Source organism: Mus caroli, chromosome 4 (assembly GCF_900094665.2).
Source record: "Mus caroli chromosome 4, CAROLI_EIJ_v1.1, whole genome shotgun sequence".
Classification (NCBI taxonomy): Eukaryota; Metazoa; Chordata; class Mammalia; order Rodentia; family Muridae; genus Mus; species Mus caroli.
Window position 1 is genome coordinate 99,104,339 of NC_034573.1, and position 18,694 is coordinate 99,123,032.

At 50.2% G+C, this 18,694-nt stretch overlaps 1 protein-coding gene across 4 annotated transcripts in view; it reads left to right on the forward strand.

The window, feature by feature from the left end:
- Ssbp3 (single stranded DNA binding protein 3) overlaps positions 1-18,694 on the forward strand; it is a 137,713-nt gene that overhangs the window by 108,022 nt on the left and 10,997 nt on the right. The window contains exons 6-12 of one of the 4 annotated variants that reach the window (XM_021159673.1): positions 7,710-7,790; positions 8,698-8,757; positions 11,028-11,094; positions 11,181-11,257; positions 16,916-16,980; positions 17,582-17,630; positions 18,202-18,237. In XM_021159673.1, the coding sequence (XP_021015332.1) occupies positions 7,710-7,790; positions 8,698-8,757; positions 11,028-11,094; positions 11,181-11,257; positions 16,916-16,980; positions 17,582-17,630; positions 18,202-18,237 (435 nt within the window). Of the gene's footprint in view, positions 1-7,709; positions 7,791-8,697; positions 8,758-11,027; positions 11,095-11,180; positions 11,258-16,891; positions 16,981-17,581; positions 17,631-18,201; positions 18,238-18,694 lie in introns of all 4 variants that reach the window. The other 3 variants (XM_029476594.1, XM_021159674.1, XM_029476595.1) reach the window with 3 other exon arrangements.

Sequence of the window (18,694 nt, forward strand, 5' to 3'; positions counted from 1 at the left end):
ACTGGGGACCTTGACCTGGCCAGTGCTGTGGCAGATTCCAGCAAGGTCACAGAGCCTGCTAATAGAGAGAAGATAAGGACTTTCCTCCATCCCCATGATACAAGGTGGGAATTAGCACCCTGGACAGCTGTTAGCTCTCTTGGGGGTGGGGGGGAGTGTCCCCATGGCCACAAGCCCTGATTTCTGATGTGAGAAGAAAGTAGAGAAACATCGAAATGGATGTGTGATCCACGGATAACCCAGTTTAATGGTGACTCCCTTCCAGTAGCTCCCTCAGGTTAAAGTTCTGTCCCAGGTCCAGGTCCCTATCTTTCTGTAAGCACACCTTTTCCTGAACTGGGGCTGTCTAGCTCCATCCTCTGTGCCCACATTGTCTACCTTTCTTCGTCCAGGGCACATCTACACCCTCCAGGCCCTGCCACCTATGATTCTGTCATGGCCACTGCTGCCTAAATACCTCCTGCATTTAGTTTCTGTCTCTGAAGCTGCTGTGGTCATAGTTACACTTCAGTCTCCCACCAGGCTTCAACTCCTGAGGGAAAGGTAGGGTGCAGCGGCTAGTATCATCAAATGCACTGACCGTAGTATGCTGTGAGCCCTGACCATTAGCCATTAGACTGGGTATTTTTTCTTTGTCCCTACAAAAAGGTGGCCAGTTATACAGATAACAGACACCCAGTGTCTAGCAGGGAGTTCCCAAGGTTTCAGTGCCTCCCAAGTCACCTGTCCTCTTTGCCCCATCCCAACCCATGCATTTAAGATTAGACCTGATGAACCCAGAGACTCCTCCTTGAACCCCAGTCCTTAGAAAAGGGGCCAAGCAGTCTGAACCTGCTGAAAGATTGCAAATGCTCATGTCCCAGACAAGAGGAACCCAGCACTGTAGCAGGGATGAAGTAATCAAGGTCAGTGGAGGACTGGGGGTGGGGGTGGGGTGCATGTGCGGAGGTCAAGGTCAGCTTCTGAGTCAGTTTCCTTCTTCCACATAGTCCAAGGATCAAGCCTCAGTTGTCCAGCTTGGCAGCCACGTATCTTTACCAGGGAGCTATCTTACCAGCCCCTAATCTTTTACACTGTGGTAGCAAACTGCAGTTTATTCAGGACCAAAAGACAAGCAAACTAGGCCAGTAGGGAGAGAGCATGTTTGCCAGCCTCTGACTTGCATTCACTCTGGCTATTTCCCAGGGGATAAACCTTGGTTCTCTGCCTTAATGTCACGGGTTTGCCATGCCCTCCCCCATTGCAAACTCACCGTGTAGCTAAGGCTACCTTTGAACCCTAGGTCCTCCAGCCTTTATACTTCTCAAGTGTGTGTGCCATCAGGTTCGACTCCATTTTCTCCTTTGCAAATAATTGGCTTTTATTGCCTTTGTCTTTTAGGGAAAGTCTGAGTTTGAAATCAGAAAGTGTGCATAGTATTGTATTTTTCCTTACAAATTAATAAAGGCTCCAGTTTTCCCTCATCAGCCTTGAAAGCTACCATCTCATTCAGGGGATCTATCGAGCATTCTTGCAGTTGGCAGGCTAGCAAATGTCCAAGGCCCTGCGACTCCTCAGCTCTCCCATTGCCGCACAAAGGTAGCTGTGCAGAGAGTACAGATGTGCGTGGCTGTGTCCCAGGAAAACCTTATAAAGAGCTGGCAGGTCGGATTTCCCCTGAGCTTACTGTAGTCTGACCTCGTAGCTATACCCTTGGGGTCCTGGGCTGAGTCTGAGCATGAGCCATCATGGCTATGGAGTGCTTGGCCACTTTCTCTGCCTAAAAGCAGTAAGCATCCAGTACTCAGGAGGCAGAAGCAGGCAGATCTGAGTTCGAGGCCAGCCTGGTCTACAGGTCCAGGACAGCCAGGGCTACACAGAGAAGCTTTGTTTCTCACAAAACAAAGAAGCAGAGCAGCAGTAGCAGGATTATCATGTACTGACTCGTGGAGCACGTGTGCCACACACATGTGGAGAAATCTTTCCTTGGGTGTCCCTGTGCGTCCAACCAGGCCCAGGTGAGCCTCACTAACTGTGAGCTCTCACTTCTTTTGCCCGGTGCTGTCCTGACATCATGAAGAGATGGATGGGGAACAAGGCCATGATGCTGGCTTTACTTAGCTCACATAAAAGGCGGTGCCCCTCTGCTGGTCCTTTCTGGTGTTTCCCCAGAGTGAAAATACTCACAGTGCATTTCCTTTCTCTCAACTGGTGACGTCTCCACCCCAGATGCAAGGAATATATAGTCATGGGCACACCTCTGTCCTCTGTACAGAGTAGGGTGCAGCCTTTCCTACCCACAAGTTATATCCAAAAAATAAAGTGGATCGTCTGTGAAGTGCTTTTGCTGTGTGTATTATCATCATAATTTTATACTGCCTCATCTATAGCAATATGTCCAGCAGGCAGGACCACCAGTACCGCAAAGGCCTTCCTACTCTAGTCTGATAGAGCCCAGTGCCCACAGAGTCGAGAAGGGGTGGAAGTGTCATGGCTCTTTCTTTACCTCTTGAAACAACGGCTTCAGGTTCCCTTTCTCTAAGGACAAAAGTCAGATTTTCCTTAGATGATAATGGCACTGTCTGAACCCTGGGGACAGAGTAAAGAGCAAAGAACTTAGCAGTCAAAATGAGGCCGTGGGCAACAGGGGTGTGACTCTAACCCTGGTTCCACAGACTTAAGCTTATGCCTGCTTCTTCCAAGAAGTGGTGGGTGTAGGGGCCATTTAAGAAAGGAGCACCTAATTTATCTCTATTTCTCCTTTAAAAAATAGCATATGCTTATTTTCCTTTAGTCTTTTATATTAAAGAGCTATCATCCTTTACCCCAGAGTCATTTAGAATACCAAGTTACATGCCGTTATAGTTCCTCAAGCCCAAAAGCATTAGGGGTACCACCCAGTGCTTCCTGAGGTCCCTTGATGTAGCTGTGTGGTCACATGCCCAGACCTCACTGCACTGGTCCAGCCTTGGATGTCCTAATGAGGAAAACAGGAATAATTGTTGTCCCAGAGTTCTGCATACACCACTACCTGACAGGCAGGATATTAGTGGAGGCTTACAGGACGCTATGTAACTTTCTTCAGTCTGTGGGTATGACAGGACACCCTGGCCTGGGCCAGAACCAGCAAGCCAAACTGTCAATTTCTCTGCCAGACGCCCAAGAGGCCCGTTGTGAGCTCGGTGTCTGTATAGATGGTTCCATTTTTCTTAGATGAAGGATTTCCCCGTCATGCCCTAGTGTGCCTCTCAAGAGCTTCAGAACAGGGCTAACCCGAGTGTGGCGGGAGGGGCTCCTGCTGGCAGTCGTGAACCACATCTCTGTGCAGACCTCCAATCTGTGAGCCGCAGGAGTGCTGCTTCCTGCCATGCCGATGCCCCATCAAGGCTTTTGCGCTAAACCATCAGCATCCAGACTGTGGGGTCTGTGAAATGGCCAAACACTTGCCTCGATCACACCCGTAACAGAGCCTCCCAGGCCTTGCCTAAGTGGCTCTCACAACCTGCTGGATATAACACTATTCAATGCTGAAATTACAGAAAAAAGAATGAAAAGGAAGTCTGGGGCTTCGGGTGTCTGAAGGCAGTGATCTGGAGCCAGCTGTGAGGGAAGGGCAAATCCATTAACAGGGTTGGAGCAGTGTGAAGGCAGCATAGGCCATAGGTGTATTTTCCACCTTTTTTAAGATTCAGGAGCAGGAATTGCCCTTATTCATTTGGCTCCCCCTTGCCTCAGTCTGCTGTCACCTGACATGATAAGTGAAGGTGGTAGAAATAAGTCTGATCTACTGCTGGTCTGTAGTTCTCAGTGCAGCTTCCTGTAGCCACTCTGGGAAGCAAGGGGGAGCTAGGTGTCACTCCTAGAGCCCTAGGTGGGCTTCCAAGCGCTCAGCCTTTCCTGTCATTGGGTTCTTCTTTCCCCAGATGGACTTGGAGGTCTTTTGGCCACAGGCTCACTCACTGGCTTGCAGGGTGCTGGGCTTCTCCAGATCCCTGGCCCCCAGAATGAAGCTTTGGCTCCCAGAATCTTAGTAGCCACAGAGCCAGTGCATAGATTTCCTTTCTGAGCTTTGTTTCGTGCCTATAAAACAGTATGACCGGTGGTCCTTACATTGCTGAGCATAGAATCAAGTGCAGGCAAAAGGCTCTCTCTCCCCTGGGTTTCCAGGATTGGTTTTGCTCATCAGTGAGAGGCCAGGCACAGCCAATGACAGAGCTAACTAGAATTTGAAACGTTTTTCTCCAAGCCCTGTTTCTTTAAAAAGGGGGGAAAAAAAAAAGATTGAGTTGAAGACATAGTGTGTTGCAGAGAGCCCTGACAGAGTTGGAAAACTTAGCTCAGTAAATAGCTAGTTTCTGGTAGTCTTGGACATCCCCCACCCCCATCCTGATTCTTCCTCCCCAGAAACGAAGGACATTAGGGAAAGAGATGGCAGTCTGTCAGTACAGGGCCATCTGTAAACAAATACTGGAGCTGTACTCAGCCATCCTGATCTACCCCAGTGTTGTGCAGATCTTGCCTCAGAAAACCTCCAGGTTAAGGAGATGGGCCTTCACCAGCTAGGCATCTAGACACACTTTAAGTTCTTCAAAAAGCTTCCAGCAGCCCATGGGGAACTTGTCCTGTCTGAGAAAACCTCCAGGTTAAGGAGATGGGCCTTCACCAGCTAGGCATCTAGACACACTTTAAGTTCTTCAAAAACCTTCCAGCAGCCCATGGGGAACTTGTCCTGTCTGAGAAGCTGATCTTTGGAGCACCCTCCTTTTTCTATCTCAGCAAAAAGGTCAGACACTTCCAGGAAAGGCTTTGTGTGTTGTGTCAAACTTGCTATCTAGGGGTTTGCCCATGCAGAACGAATTGGGAAGACCATCAGGTTCCCTTCATAGGAACCAAACAGCAGCTCTCTGGCAAAATGCTGGCCACTTGTTTGGGGCCTATGTGGCAAGCTATTCAGGTTCCTTCTGTGGATGCTTCAGACAGTCTGAAGGTCACAGCCCAGACACACAGCATAGTAAAGAATGCTCCAGGCTGAGGGCAGATGGTATGGGCACGGAGAACATGAATGAACTACTGGCAAAGTGGAAAGAAGACTTTTTGCTTCTGACCCATGCAGTAGGCTCCCAGAGAGGCCAGGTGGTCTGAGGCTGACAGCATTTCCCCTGAGAGAGATGACTTTTTTTGTCATTGAGGTTGCCATGGGGTTTCCTTTCTGGGCTATCTCTGGGCTAGGATGCTCTTGACTCCGTCACATGGAGACAGGGAACTACTGATTCCCTGTCCTCATATGCCCCCAGGTTCTCACCTACAGCCTTGTTTTAATGGTGCATCTGTCTTGGTGACAAACTTGCTATCTCCACTTGTTCAGAACCAGCTTTGCCTTCTGAACCCCAGGGTGCCTGCTGCTGCTGCTGCCCCGGCTTTCAGACCTGGGCTTGGTCATTGAACCTTGAGTCAGCCATCACTTGAGGCCCCAAGGTGGAGCTGCTTCAAGTGTTTTTCTCTATTTCCTGGTAGGCACCAGGGACCGCTCCTGCCTGGTGAGGCACACAGGTGTGTGGAGCTTGCCCGAAACAGTCTGCTTGCTCTGCAAATGCATTTGTGTGACCAAGAAGGGAGACAGGACTGTGAGGGAGGAGGTGCTCCCTGTTGCCAGGAGCCTGGGGACCAGCAGACAAGCCTTTGCCCCTCTTGGCAGCTGGACCTTACCCCTGAGCTCCCTTCCTCTGTTCCTTTTCATTTTCTTTTTGGGGGTTGGCTTCAAATTATCTTGTTTTGTTTACATTACACCCAAGTTTTGTGGTATAAAAGACTTGCAGGTGCAAATATGTCCCGCCTTCATTAACTTCCCCTCCCTTTTTAATTTATGTGATTTCAATTTTCCTTCCCTGTACTGTTAATTAGGGGACCCTCTAATCAGTGCCATTATCACAGTGGTATTCATGTTTAGGAAAGCCGCTAAACAAATGCTTGCAAAATTGCTAAATGGCTAATTAATGTCTGTTAATTAAGAAAATTGCTCATGGTAACAAACCATGCCGTTGCTGGCAGCCGCTAGAAAGACACACACTTGTTGAAATTGGTAGCATGGCAGGTAGGGGAACATCTGCTCCTCCAAGCTTTCCGGAAGTGAGCAGCCCCTCACTGAGCCAAGAAGTTCTGAGGCTGTCCCCGGTGGTGCCCTCAGCTGCTGGACAGCCCTTGCCTCTGTTTTACCCACCTCTTTGTGGTCTCTACCTTACCCCCAGCCCTACCTTCTCCCAGCCCCTGGCTCTGTGTTCGCATGGACTTTGAGAAAGGAGAGTAAAGATGGGTGGAACCAGTGGCTGTAGCTACTTGCTTTCCTTACCTTTGTAAATGTCTGGAGTTTTCCTATACTAAGGGACAGTTCCCATGGAGAAGAAGGGTACATTGTAGTCTGTGACACTTGCCCCTATCCTGAGTCCAGGTCTTGGTGGCCTGTTGGGCCAAAAGGGGCCTCAAAGGCAAACTGCCGGGAGCCACTATAGTAAACTTTTACGGCTTCTCCTAATCTGCATACATGCATGTTTGTGTGAAAAGACATGCGCACCCACTCATGGACTTTCTCCTGCACACTGGAGTTCTGGAGAGATGCTTGCTTGTGATATAAGGCACTCTGATTCTCTGTTTTTCTTTATTTTTGTTTTTGTTGTCTTGTTTGTATTTATTACATTGATCTTATCACGCATTAGCAGGATACAACCTGTAGTTTGACCAACTCTGTGGATAGTGAATTCATCTCCTTGTGTTTTGGTGGGCAGTAAAGGTATGCATGGCCCAGAGCTTTGGAGTCAGCTTGGAACTGCAGGCAGCTCGCCTTGTGTTTTGGTGGGCAGTAAAGGTATGCATGGCCCAGAGCTTTGGAGTCAGCTTGGAACTGCAGGCAGCTCGCCGCCATCATCTGGTGTGGAAAGTAGGCCCTCTACCCACTGAGTCACAAATCAGTGACTGTCCTCACACCTGTGCCACCTGACCCTCAACCTGGCTCTGCCACTTAGGGCTTGTGCGGTGGTGGCCTGCTCTCTTCATCTCTTGAGACCGTGTTTCCTCCTCTATAAAGGTCGAAAGAAGAGGCACGCAGACTGTTTTGTAGGTGAACTCATGAGCCGTGGAGCCCCGGCACTGCTCATGCTGGCCTTGGCAACTGTCTGTATATCCCATTGGCTTAGAACCTAGTACCACCTCTGCTCTGTCTGTGTCTGTCCCTTGTTTCCTCTGCCCTGCTTCAACCAGCAGGACCTTGATAACGACTGTCCCAAATCACCTGTCTCTGAGACTGAGCTCCGTGAGGGACAGGGGCTTCACCTGACTCCTCCTGTCCCTCTGAAGTGGTACTTACAGGCATTGCATCTGGGTCCGGGCCCCTGCCTGAGTCGAGCAGTGTATTTAACATGGCAAACTCTGTTTGGTAGCAGCCTGTGTCTGCCCTTGCTCCTCTGTGCTTTGATGAAGGTGCTTTGTTTTATTTTTTTTCGTTTTTCCAAATCCCTTGTGAATGTACTGGTCAGCCTCCCTCCTTCCTGCCTGCCCGCCGTTGTTCGCCATTGAACCAGGACCCAAGCAGCGCTCCGCCACCTCCTGCCAGCCACAGCCCACCACCCGCACGCCCGCCGCCACTCTGCGTTTTGGTTTAATTTTTGTTCTTTTAAGCTTCTTCTGCGCTTCTCCATGTGCTGTGATCTATAACCTGCCTCTACTGTCTGGCCTCACAGGGTCCTCCGGGGTCACAGCCCTCGCCGCACGCACAGCCTCCACCTCACAATCCCAGCAGCATGATGGGACCCCACAGTCAGGTAAACGCACTGTGGCTCGCCGGCCCGCCGGCCGGGGGGCGCCGGGGCAGGAGGAAGGAGAGAGCCGCAGAGGAAAAACAAAAATCAGAATGTGCTCCAGCACTGCCTTCCAGTCCTAATCGACGAGCTTAATTAAAAATATTCTTCTAAATACAGCCTTCACTTCTTGGACATCCCACCCAGTTTGGATCTGAAACCAAGAAAAAAGAAACAAAATCTTTCTGTGACCTTGCCAGTGGCCTTTATGTTTTTGGTTTTTCCTCTCTCCCTTTTGTTTGGTTTTGAGTTTGGTTAACCATTTGTTTGTAACCAAGGCTGCACCCCTGGCCTTTTCTTTGTGCACTCTCGCTGCTGAGAAAGCTTTCTTGCCCATTCCCTGCATTAAGTTAGGGAGCCTACTACCCCTTACCGTGTTTTTTGTTTTTTGTTTTTTTTCCCCATCATGTTTTCCCATAAGTCCTTGCTCCCTTCCCATTCCTCCCTGTTGATGGTTTCTCTGTGTGTGCTTGTGTGTATGCTTGTGTGGGCGTGTCCTGCTCTATCTGCACACCTGAAGATGTCTCGCTCCTTTTGCTTGTTATTTTCTTTGCCCTTGTGGAAAGCAGAGGTGGCCTCCTTTGCCCTGCATTGATTTAGCTATTCTGCGTCCTATGTGAAGTCCCAGCTGCTGCCCCTCCACCCAAAGTAGATTCCTGCAAGCCAGTGCAGGTTGAGAGACAAGTTGTGTGGATCTTTTGTTCCTCTGCCCAAGGGAAGTTTTGCCTGGAAGGAAGAGGAGGCTACCAGACTAGAGAGAGCTTAGAAGATCACTAGTTGTCATAAACTGGACTTTGCAGAGTGCAAAGCATTTGTGTTTGTCACTATACAGTAGTTCATCTGTCATTGAACTGATTCCCTATAATTACAGCCTTTTATGTCACCGCGATATGCAGGCGGCCCCAGGCCCCCGATCAGAATGGGAAACCAGGTACAGTATCTTTTCTTGTTTTCTCTTCCCTGTCAGCCACCCTTAGATCTAGGGTAGACCTGGATTCAAGTCAAAAGCAAGGTGCAAGGCTACTGGGTGGAGTATTAGGCTTTAAGGTGGGGGAACTTGCCCAAGTGTCTGCTCGGAGCCCATGGCCCAGCATCTAACCTGCTTTAGCCTCATAGCAGCCTGCATTCAGATAGCACCAGCTAGCAGGATTGCAGAAACTCGGCTCTTGTAGAGAAAGTGGGAATGACCCTACAGCCCCTTCTTGGAAGAGGGTCTTCCTCCTTAATGAAGTCAGCTGACAATGTATATATATATTTTTTTTTGTCCTGGAAGCTTTCCAGAATTGCCAAGGTAAATAGAATCCTGCTACTGGAGGAGAGATGTCCTGTAGGAATGCTTAAATCAGGAGCCTGGCTGCAGAGGGAGCAGGGCATTTGTGAAGTGTTCAGTCTGCCTGCTTTCCCAGAAGGAAGCATTTCCCAGAAGGAAGGATTTGTTCATATAATTAGAAAAATACCCTGCTTATGAAGTGACCAGACACAGACCGTGAAGGACCAAGCCTTTCCAGGGTGGAAGCACCCACCACATTCCCACCTTGCTCTTCTCTCCCAGACTCCTTCACTTTCTGTTCTCTCCAACACAGAGCGGGCAAAGTTAGACAAAGGGAGTTTAGAAACCCAGATTTTTAAGCAACAAGGACTTTTTGGGTATGTCGCAGGTGAGGAAAAGGAGGAAGGCCAGGGCTGTAGAAGAGCAGGCTTACCTCCAGGGGCATCCGTGTCCCTTGTGGGACTCAGAGAGCACGATGAAGGCATCACCCTTCTAGTGTGAGACCTGCTTTCCTTGGCCCTCGTTCACATAGTCTCCTTCCTCTAGAGGAGAGCCTGAGCCGCCCTGGCCCCATTTCAGACACCAGCTGAAGGTAGTAAGTCTCAGATCCTTTAGCCAGCTAAAACCCCTGGCATGTATCAGGTTTAGAAGTCATGGAGAAGTATTGTGTGAAAAGAAGCCAGTGTTACAGTTACACAATGGGGTAGGTGGGAATCTAGGAAGCCTCAAATCCCCTATCTCTATTAAAAACCACCAGCACAGATGGACAGACATAGACCAGCCAGGTGACTCGTAGTTCAAGAGCTTGAGGAGAAAAGGAGAGAGGTAAGGGTGACTAAGTTCAGGGTACAGGGACCCGGCCTCCTCAGCTCCACTCTGTGACCCTGAGATGCAGCGTGGCCCTCATAAAGCCTGCCTGCCCTGGCTTCATCCTCCTCTTCTGAAGCTGGGGAAGCAGGGAGGGACTCTCACCTCCTATTGAACCTGCTTTTGCATTCACAGCCAGCCAGAGGTGGAAGAGCCTAGGTGGCCTGTAGTAGCACTCAAGTCTAGGAACCCTGTCATGGACCCCCAGCCTCCACAGCATTGGCACCTCAATCAGAAGCTGTGGTCCTCTGTCACTAAGACATTTTTTCCTGAAGTCAGTAGCTTCTCTTTGGTCTCAAGGTCCACAGGACACTTGGCCCAGCCTCTGTTATTCTCTTGTTTTTCAAATTACAGCCTGAATAACTTCACCCAAAGCCCTGTCTGTTTTTGATGGTGTCATACTGGCACCCACTGCTAGAAGAGCAGGCTGCCCTTAATCACCCTGTTCCTCTGCCTGTAGCTGTGGCGGCACCTCTGAGGTGGGCGCTCAGAGGCCTAGATGACTCTGCCGACTCAGGCTCCAGCTCTTAGAGCTCTGGACCCCAGTTAACCCCACCTGAATCTCCAGGGCCCCCTTATGTTTCACCTTAAAGGTCTCCCTGTGGTGATAGTTTTTAACCAGTAGCTCCACTAGGTTCTTGTTGCTTGGAAATATACTTAAAATGAGTTACATGTTTGAAGTAAAAGAAAGGTAGGGCTGGACTTAAACCGCAGCCCCTGGATTCAGCTGCTGCCCTTTGGGTGGGGGTGAGCGGTGAGTCCACATCACGCCTTGCTCGGGATGCAGGTACAGGCTCACATGGCAAGCCCAGCTGCCCACTGCACTCCCACCTGATGCTGCAGCTTTGCCTGATGCTTGTAGGAACTGTCTGCCTTGCTTCCCAGAGCTGGGAGACCCGGCCCAGCGTGCAGCGATGCTCTCAGGGAGGCCATGAGGGGCCCATATGGCCAAGTTGGGGGAGCAGGGTGGGACAGGCAGCTGCATCTTGCTCCCCTCCCCACCCTCAACACCACCCTATCTCTGTAAGTAGCAACTCAGTCTGTGTCTCGTGTGTCCTTTTCAGCCTCCAGGAGGAGTTCCTGGGACACAGCCACTGCTGCCCAATTCCATGGATCCCACACGACAACAAGGTAGAGGGCCAGGCAGGGTGGCATGGCCCATGGCATTGGGGCTTTCTCTTTGCTCTACTCCTAATAGCACCCATTTTCTCACACAGGTCACCCCAACATGGGAGGATCAATGCAGAGAATGAACCCTCCCCGAGGAATGGGGCCCATGGGGCCTGGCCCACAGGTAAGAAGCTACCTGTCTGTCTGTCCTTCTGTCTTCCTGCCATCTGTGTGCACCCGCCTTCTCTCCTTTTTCCATAGTTTGTCAGTCTCCACATTTCTGGCTCCCCTCCCTGCCTGCGGGATGCTGAGTAGGAATGAAAGCTCAGGGAGCTGGCTGGGTAGCAGATCCCTCCAGGGTGAATGTCATAAGCTATGATGTGGGATCTTCTGGAATCCAAAGCCACTTCCTTCCCAGAGTGGAATAAGCTTAAGGGAGATGCAGGACCACCTTACTGCTTAGTGGTGGTTGAGTCAAGTAAGAGGTGATGAGGAGTCACTGTGACTTCTGGGGACCCCAGGCACTTTTACCACCAACCAAGTGAGAGTCTCTGTCCATGTTCCCAGGAAATGTGGCCAGCCACGCTGCTCAGCGCCCACTTTAACCCACAGCTAGCTTCGCTGCTCCCAGGCTCTGTCCCTTCCTCTCCTTGCTGTAGGTGATTGAGGTTCTTTGGGTCCCCTGCTTGGCTCCAGTTCCCCTGAAGTTGTACCCTCCTGCCCCATGTCCTCCTTTTTGTAGGGAAACCTACAGACCTGGAAACCATCTAGTCATTCCCAGAGTTACACAGCAAACAAGTCTGCTGCCTTTTCTGTGGTATTGAAATATCTTAGGGCAGCCCGGCCCTAAATCCTAAAGGGAAGGAAGGCTAAGGCAGTCGTGCCTTGAGAGGTCTTGTTTTAGACTTCCTCAAGTTTCCCACGGTTCATGATTTCCCCCTTCCTATCATCTTGAGCTGACCACAGGACTGTCCTTGGACAAAGCATAGCATCCTCTCTCGAGAGTCAGAAGTGGGTCTCTGTCACCTTGGCCTGAGCCTTGTGGAATTCAGTGTTGATGAGGAATCAATAGAGGTTTTAGCTTTTCAGAGATCTGAGTAATGTGGGGTGAGACCTTGCTTTCCCCGTGGGAACTATGAGAGACCCAACAGCCACATCTCTTAAGATGAATAAGCATAGTGTTCCCACTATAGGGTGCTGAAAGTATTCCGTGCTCGGTGTCATCCTGGGCCTTAGGTGTGGTGGCACACATCTTTAATCCTAGTACTCAGAGGAGAGGCGGAGTCAGCTAGAACTCCTGTGAGTTCCTGGCCAGCCAATACTACATAGTAAGACTCTGTCTGACTGCATAGCGAGTTCCAGGTTAACCGGAGAAACAAAACAAAATAACTTCAAAGCAATATTCAGGACTTTAGCTGTTTAGGTTTGATTAAGTGTATTTTCTTTTCCTGGCAAAGTTATTAGCAGTTTATTAGGCCTCATATAGTAAGGTTGAGTGAGGGCAGAGGCAGAGCTGTTGCCTGGCATGCATATCCCTTGGTTCCATGCCCAGTGTCACAAACAATAAAATCGGGGAAAAAAGGGCTACAGGGGCTGGGAATGTAAGCTCAGCAGGTAAAGTCCTTGGCATGAGCGGGGCCCAGCTGTAACCCCAGCACTGAGAGAGTCAAAGGTCAAGGTCATTCCCAACTCCACAGTGAGTTTGAGGTCATCCTGGGCTACATGAGAACCTGTCTTAAAACAACAAAAACCTTACAGAACTAGAGTGAGACTCCAGCAGTTGGAAATGACGTTATCAGCGTGAGCGCAGAATGCTCCAGAAGTTTAAGCCTTCCTCCTGGCTCCAGGGTGTCTCAACATATCAATCCAGCGCTTACAAAGAGGCCAGGTGGGGCTGGAGGGATGGCTCAGCGGTTAAGAGCACTGACTGCTCTTCCAGAGGTCCTGAGTTCAATTCCCAGCAACCACATGGAGGTTCACAACCATCTGTAATGGGATCTGATGGCATCTTCTGGTGTGTCTGAAGACAGCTACAGTATACTTATATAATAAATAAATAAATCTTTAATAAAAAGAAGAAGAGGAGGAGGAGGCCAGGTCCCAAAGCCTCTGAGATCTTCTGGCCTCTTTCCTTGCCACATCAATGAGGAGGGTCTAAGGTGTCTTGACCATGTTCCCTGGAACATGTTGGGTAAGGAGCAGTATTAAACCCCTGAAACTAAACCTCTCTTAAGCACATTGGAATCTCCATACCAGCTTATCTCTGAGACAAAAAGGGCTGGGGCTGATTTAGTACTGGGCCAGCACAGTCAGTGGGTGGGATTCAGGATCTATCACAGAGAAGTTTTGGACCCTGTCTTTATTACTATACTATTACCGTGAAGAAACATTGTATCCAAGGCAACTTAAAAAGAAAGGTATTTAGTTGGGGGCTTGCTTATACTTTCAGAGGGTTTAGATCATGACTATAGTGGTGGCGAGTTTGGTGGCAGGCAGGCAAACCTAGCACTGGAGCAGTAGTTTTGAGTTCACACCTCATCTGCAGGTGGCAGAGAGACAGACAGAGACTGGGCCTGGTGTGACACAACATCCTCAACAAGGTGTGCCTACTCCAGCAAGGGCACACCTCCTAATCCTTCCAAACGGTCACACATGAGCCTATGATGACCTCTCTCACCACAGGCACCACAAATTCCAAAGCCTCACATAGGAGAGGGCGGCCTCTGTGGTCTCCAGTTACTTTCCTTATTACTTGACTGCAGAGGCTACTGCCCAGGCACAGAAACAGACAAGAGGGAGACCTTTGTCTTGGTACAAGGAAGATACTGGTCTCTTCTGACTCAACTCTCATTCCTGTCTGCAAAGTGGGTTGCCAAGAGGTGACACCTTGTGAGGCAGGGCACCAAAGTGGCTGTGGACACTCTGTTCCCCTTCTGATGATGAGGCTGTTAGTGGGGAGAGCTAGCCTCTCAGGAAGCCTAATTGAACACTGCTGTATGAGTCCTGTTATACTGTGAGACCAGACATAGAGGGATGACATCACTTGTATGATTTCTTGGTGAGGTATCAGAATGTATTTGACCACTGATCACTCTAATACTTTCTGGAAGGGGTTGGGAAACAGCTACAGTGTAGTCTGAGAGCTATTTTATAGGTAGACTGGCACTCTAGTTTTGCCCCTCTATCCTGTTTCAGTCCAAAGGCATGAACAGTCAGTTATCCCCTGTCCTTTTCCTCTAGGGCCTGCGATGGTTTTAGTGTGCGGTGGGAAAGAGGCAGTACTTCATGGGAGTCTGCATGAGGCCCTGAGGGCCCTTCCTGTTGTCCACATTCTGCAGAGAGAATTCAGACAAAACTAAATCTTGGTCATATTGGGTAAAGCATGTTGAAGACTCCTGGAGGCCAGTGGGCACCAACCAACCCAGGGTTACAGTCTTAGCAATTCTGGCTGGGCTAGAATCACACCACCATCTTGGTTGGTCTATATTTTCACAAGTTCAGGTAGAGGATATTCTTGATTCTCCAGAGACAGTCCCTCAAAGACCCAAGGCTGGTGCAAGCTCGGAACTCTGGAAGGACCATTAGTCCTGTGCAGAGCATCCTGGGCTAAGTGAGGGAGTGAGGCAGGCACTGGGGACCCTCTTGTCAGGCCTCCTACTGCCCAGGAGACTGCATTATAGCTTCAAGTTTCTCTACAGGTGAGTCTAGTGACAGATGGCTCTGTTTGAAGATAAAGCTAAAACGGGGCAGGTGACAGGAAGCATGAGGAAGAGTCCACTTTGCTGTAGATACCAGTCATGACCCCTAGTCCAACCCAGTTGTGGAGTAGGCACCTCTGTTCTCCAGGAGTGAGGAAGGGGCCCGTGCTCATAAGTCCCCAGTTACCTCCAGCAGATCCAGAACCTGGGTACTGATCTTCCAGCCCCATATGGAAAGCTGCTGCTTCTGACTGAAAAATCGTATTCCCCAAACCTGGTTTCAGCTAAGCTCCCATTCCTGTCTTGCTTAACTAAGTGGCTGTGGGCATGTGTCTGGCTTTTCTGGGCCTCCAAGTTGTCATCTGTGAAGTGGAAGGTGTGTGGAGTAGCCCTTCTGGCTTTATATCTATAGGCGGGAGACTTACTATGGCTCTATGCAGGATACCCCTTTGTTAGCAAGCAGGATAGGGTTGGAATCCTGTCTGTGTCTCCCTTCAGGCAGCATGCTGCAAATCTGGCCCTCTTTTGACCAACACTTTGTGTGGTAGCAGCATCCTGACTCTTTCAGCCCTGGAGTATGACACTTGCCTCCTCCAGTGAGAAGGGCATTTAGAAGATCTTTCTCGTACACCAGTTCTCATGGGCCATAATGAACTGGCTTACTGTGAGGGGCAGAATCAAGTAGAAGCATTCTGGGTCTGCTGCTGTCATCAAGTAACTGTAAACCCACCTCAGAACCAACACTTTACAATCAGCATGGGTCTCTGTAAGGCCAAAGGCAAATAGGCTCTGTGTCCCTGTGTTATAGACTAAACAGGGTTGTGAACCTGCAGGCAGAACCTGGCAACAGGGCCTTGTCCCAGTTTAGCACCTGACTATTCCTTTCCTTCTGTGCCTCACTTTGTGATCTCTAAGGGAGTTGCCATGACCGTTAAACATCCGTGTGCACATAAAACCTGTGACACAGCTTTATCCTCCATAGTAAGAATTGTCGTTTGTGTAGCCAGAGTCAACACCAAGTGGCCAAGCTGAGGTGAGCTGTCTTGTGACCTCTGCTTACCATCCAGGTTGTCTACTCAGAACAGGGCCAGGGAGTGAGGCGCTGTGTGAGCTGGCTGTAGCCAGTCCTCCCTGTAGGCCTCACTCCTTGCCAGCCAGCTAATGTCATTGCCTATATTCTGTCTAGGTAGTCCTGTAGACTCGAGGCCTCCATGGTGACCTAGCAGAAGAAGGGTCCCTCCGTAGTGAGGTTGGGGAGACAGTCAGTTCTTTGTGACATCACCTGTTTTAGCCCAGTGTTACCTCTGTGCTGGTCTCACCCAACACTGTCCCTGGTTTTCACCTTGTTCCTGCCAGAGGTTTGGGAAAGATCCAGGGCGTATGAGTGACACTCTGGTCTCCCACTCGTTAGCTGATCTGGCCAGCTGCTCCCTCTCAGACCTGCAGTCCCGCCTTTTGTAAAGTGGGACCAGCTTCAGAAGGTGGTTACAGGGACAGAGCAGGCGAAGTCAAAAGTCACTGTGTGCCCAGCAAGATGTGTCTCACATTGGAGCCTCTCACCAACCTGCTGCTCTCAGATGCCCACAGGGGCAGTGCCCAAACAGTTGTCACGCTTTGTTCTCCTCCGTCAGTCACTGAGCACCCTGTGTTGTAGACTTGGGGGTGTAGCCACAGAGACACTGTCCTGTCATATTTACCCTCAGAGTCCAGCAGTGGGGAGGAATGGCCATGTGACCAAGATAGGGGAGGCTATTGAGCATTCTCAGGCCAGAGGCAAGGTGGGTGGTTCCCTCTGTTACCTTCTCCCTCAGTCTGATGTGACCCTGATCACCAGCCAGCATTGGGCTTGGTAGCAGAGTCAGTCTGCCTAAACTGCTGAGGCCTGTGGGATAGGAATGACGGCAGCTTGCTGATCAGACAGGGTTTAGGGAGAATCATCATGAAGCCCCTGCCAACGCATTGACTGTTGTGACTGTCCCTCTGTGCTGGCTTGTCATTGTGGTCCTGTCCGTTCTGAAAGTACGTGTGATTTTTTTCTCATCAGGCGGTCGTCACAGACTAACCCTCTCACTTATATTCTGTGTTTGTCTCCCTCCCGGTTCCCCTTCTCCCCCTCATAGACTGACCCTTGGTTATCGTTGCAGAATTACGGCAGCGGCATGAGACCACCACCCAACTCCCTCGGCCCCGCCATGCCTGGGATTAACATGTAAGGCAAATAGCCCCGGCCGGTGCCTCATAGCTCATGGCCTCTCCACCCACTGTTGGACCCCAGAAGACTCTTACCTCTCACTGGTGCCCCTCTGGACCTCTGTTTCCTCACCCTTAGGGCGAGAGCTGTGCCTTACACTGGATTGTGTGCTAGGCACAGTTAGCCACCTTGTGCTCACCAGGCTACTCCTACAAGGGGTGGTTATTCCCTGCCTGTGATGAGGTCACTGAGGCCAGAGAGGTACAGTGACTTCCTTAGGCTTGCACAGCTTCAATGACTGATTCAAGATTTAATCCTTATGCAAATAAGCCCTGATATTTAGTGCTTATAAGAATCAGTGATCTATCTTCCTAGGGAAAAAATAGCAGAAATACTTTTTTATATATATATATAATTTTGTAAATGCATATTTTACAAAATTTTTCATATAATTTGAGTGAGTTCCTAAGTCTCCCTTCCGTGGAACTACCCATTGCTACCCCAGAGTCAAGTGGCATCTAGGACTTCCTGTACTGATGGCAGCCTGCTCCTGCTCCCACTGACTCCACTCCATAGAGTGTAGCCCCACTTTCATTATCTCCATCTCTCCTTCTCTTAGGGGCCCAGGAGCTGGCAGACCCTGGCCCAATCCCAACAGTGCTAACTCAGTGAGTATACAGGTCTGGAGGGTGCCTTTCCCCAGGGAAGAGGTTCTGGACATTAGATAACCCTGTTGCCAGGAAGAGGTATCAGGCGGGAGAAGTACAGCAGGATCCAGCTGATGCCGCTAAGAAGGCCCGTGTAGGTGGAGCCCTCGGGCAGTGTGCTGGGGTCCTCACACGTGGTCCTGCCCTGAGCTATCAGGGCTGGCTAAGAGCTGGGGCTCCAAGTGCATCATGGTTCTGGTTTCTAGCATTGAGGGAAATGACTGACAGGCTTGGTGCAGACAGAAGAAGGGGTATGGGTATTGCTGTCTTCCACCCTCCCAATTGGGAGGTCTCCTGGGACCCTACTCTCAGGCTCCACCAAAGACTGGGAGAAGGGAGACCAATCCCCAGGACTACTGCATGTGTCTCAGGCCCCTTCTGGAAACTGACCAGGTTACTAATTCACTGGGTCCCCAAGCCTACCATAAATAAGGATGACTGTGCCCCAAAGTGGGTTTGGAAGTGATGGGGCATGATGCTTGTCTGTCAGGGAAGGCAGCTCCAATCCATGGCTCCCGAATCTTCTTTCCAGATCCCGTACTCCTCCTCATCACCCGGAACCTATGTGGTAAGTGCAGCTAAGGATTCTGACTCTCTAGTGCATGTGACCGGTGAGGAGAGCCACTCAGGTCTAGTATGTTCCTCATGAGAACACATCTGAGCCCAGGAGCCAAATTGCTCTCAGTGTTTAGGTGTTTGTACAGGCCTGGGCTAGCCTTCAGTTCTCCAGAGCTGAGCCAGGAGGGCTCCTTTTCAGTGACTCCCACCCAGGATGCTGCGGGCCCTGTTTACTGGCCCTGGCTTTCACTGGTTGGTGTGCATGTGAGCAGATGTGTGCACGCACCCACCACTTGTGCCTTGGCTTGAGAGGACGAGCATAAATCTAGCTTCCTTCTGGCTTGTAGGCTCCAGTTCTGAGTGCAGGAGAAGGCAGTACCAGGTACCAGGCTGCTCTGGGCACTGGCAGGTAGCATAGCAGTCTCCCCAAGCTTCTTCTTTTTTTTTTTTTTTTTTTTTTTTTTTTT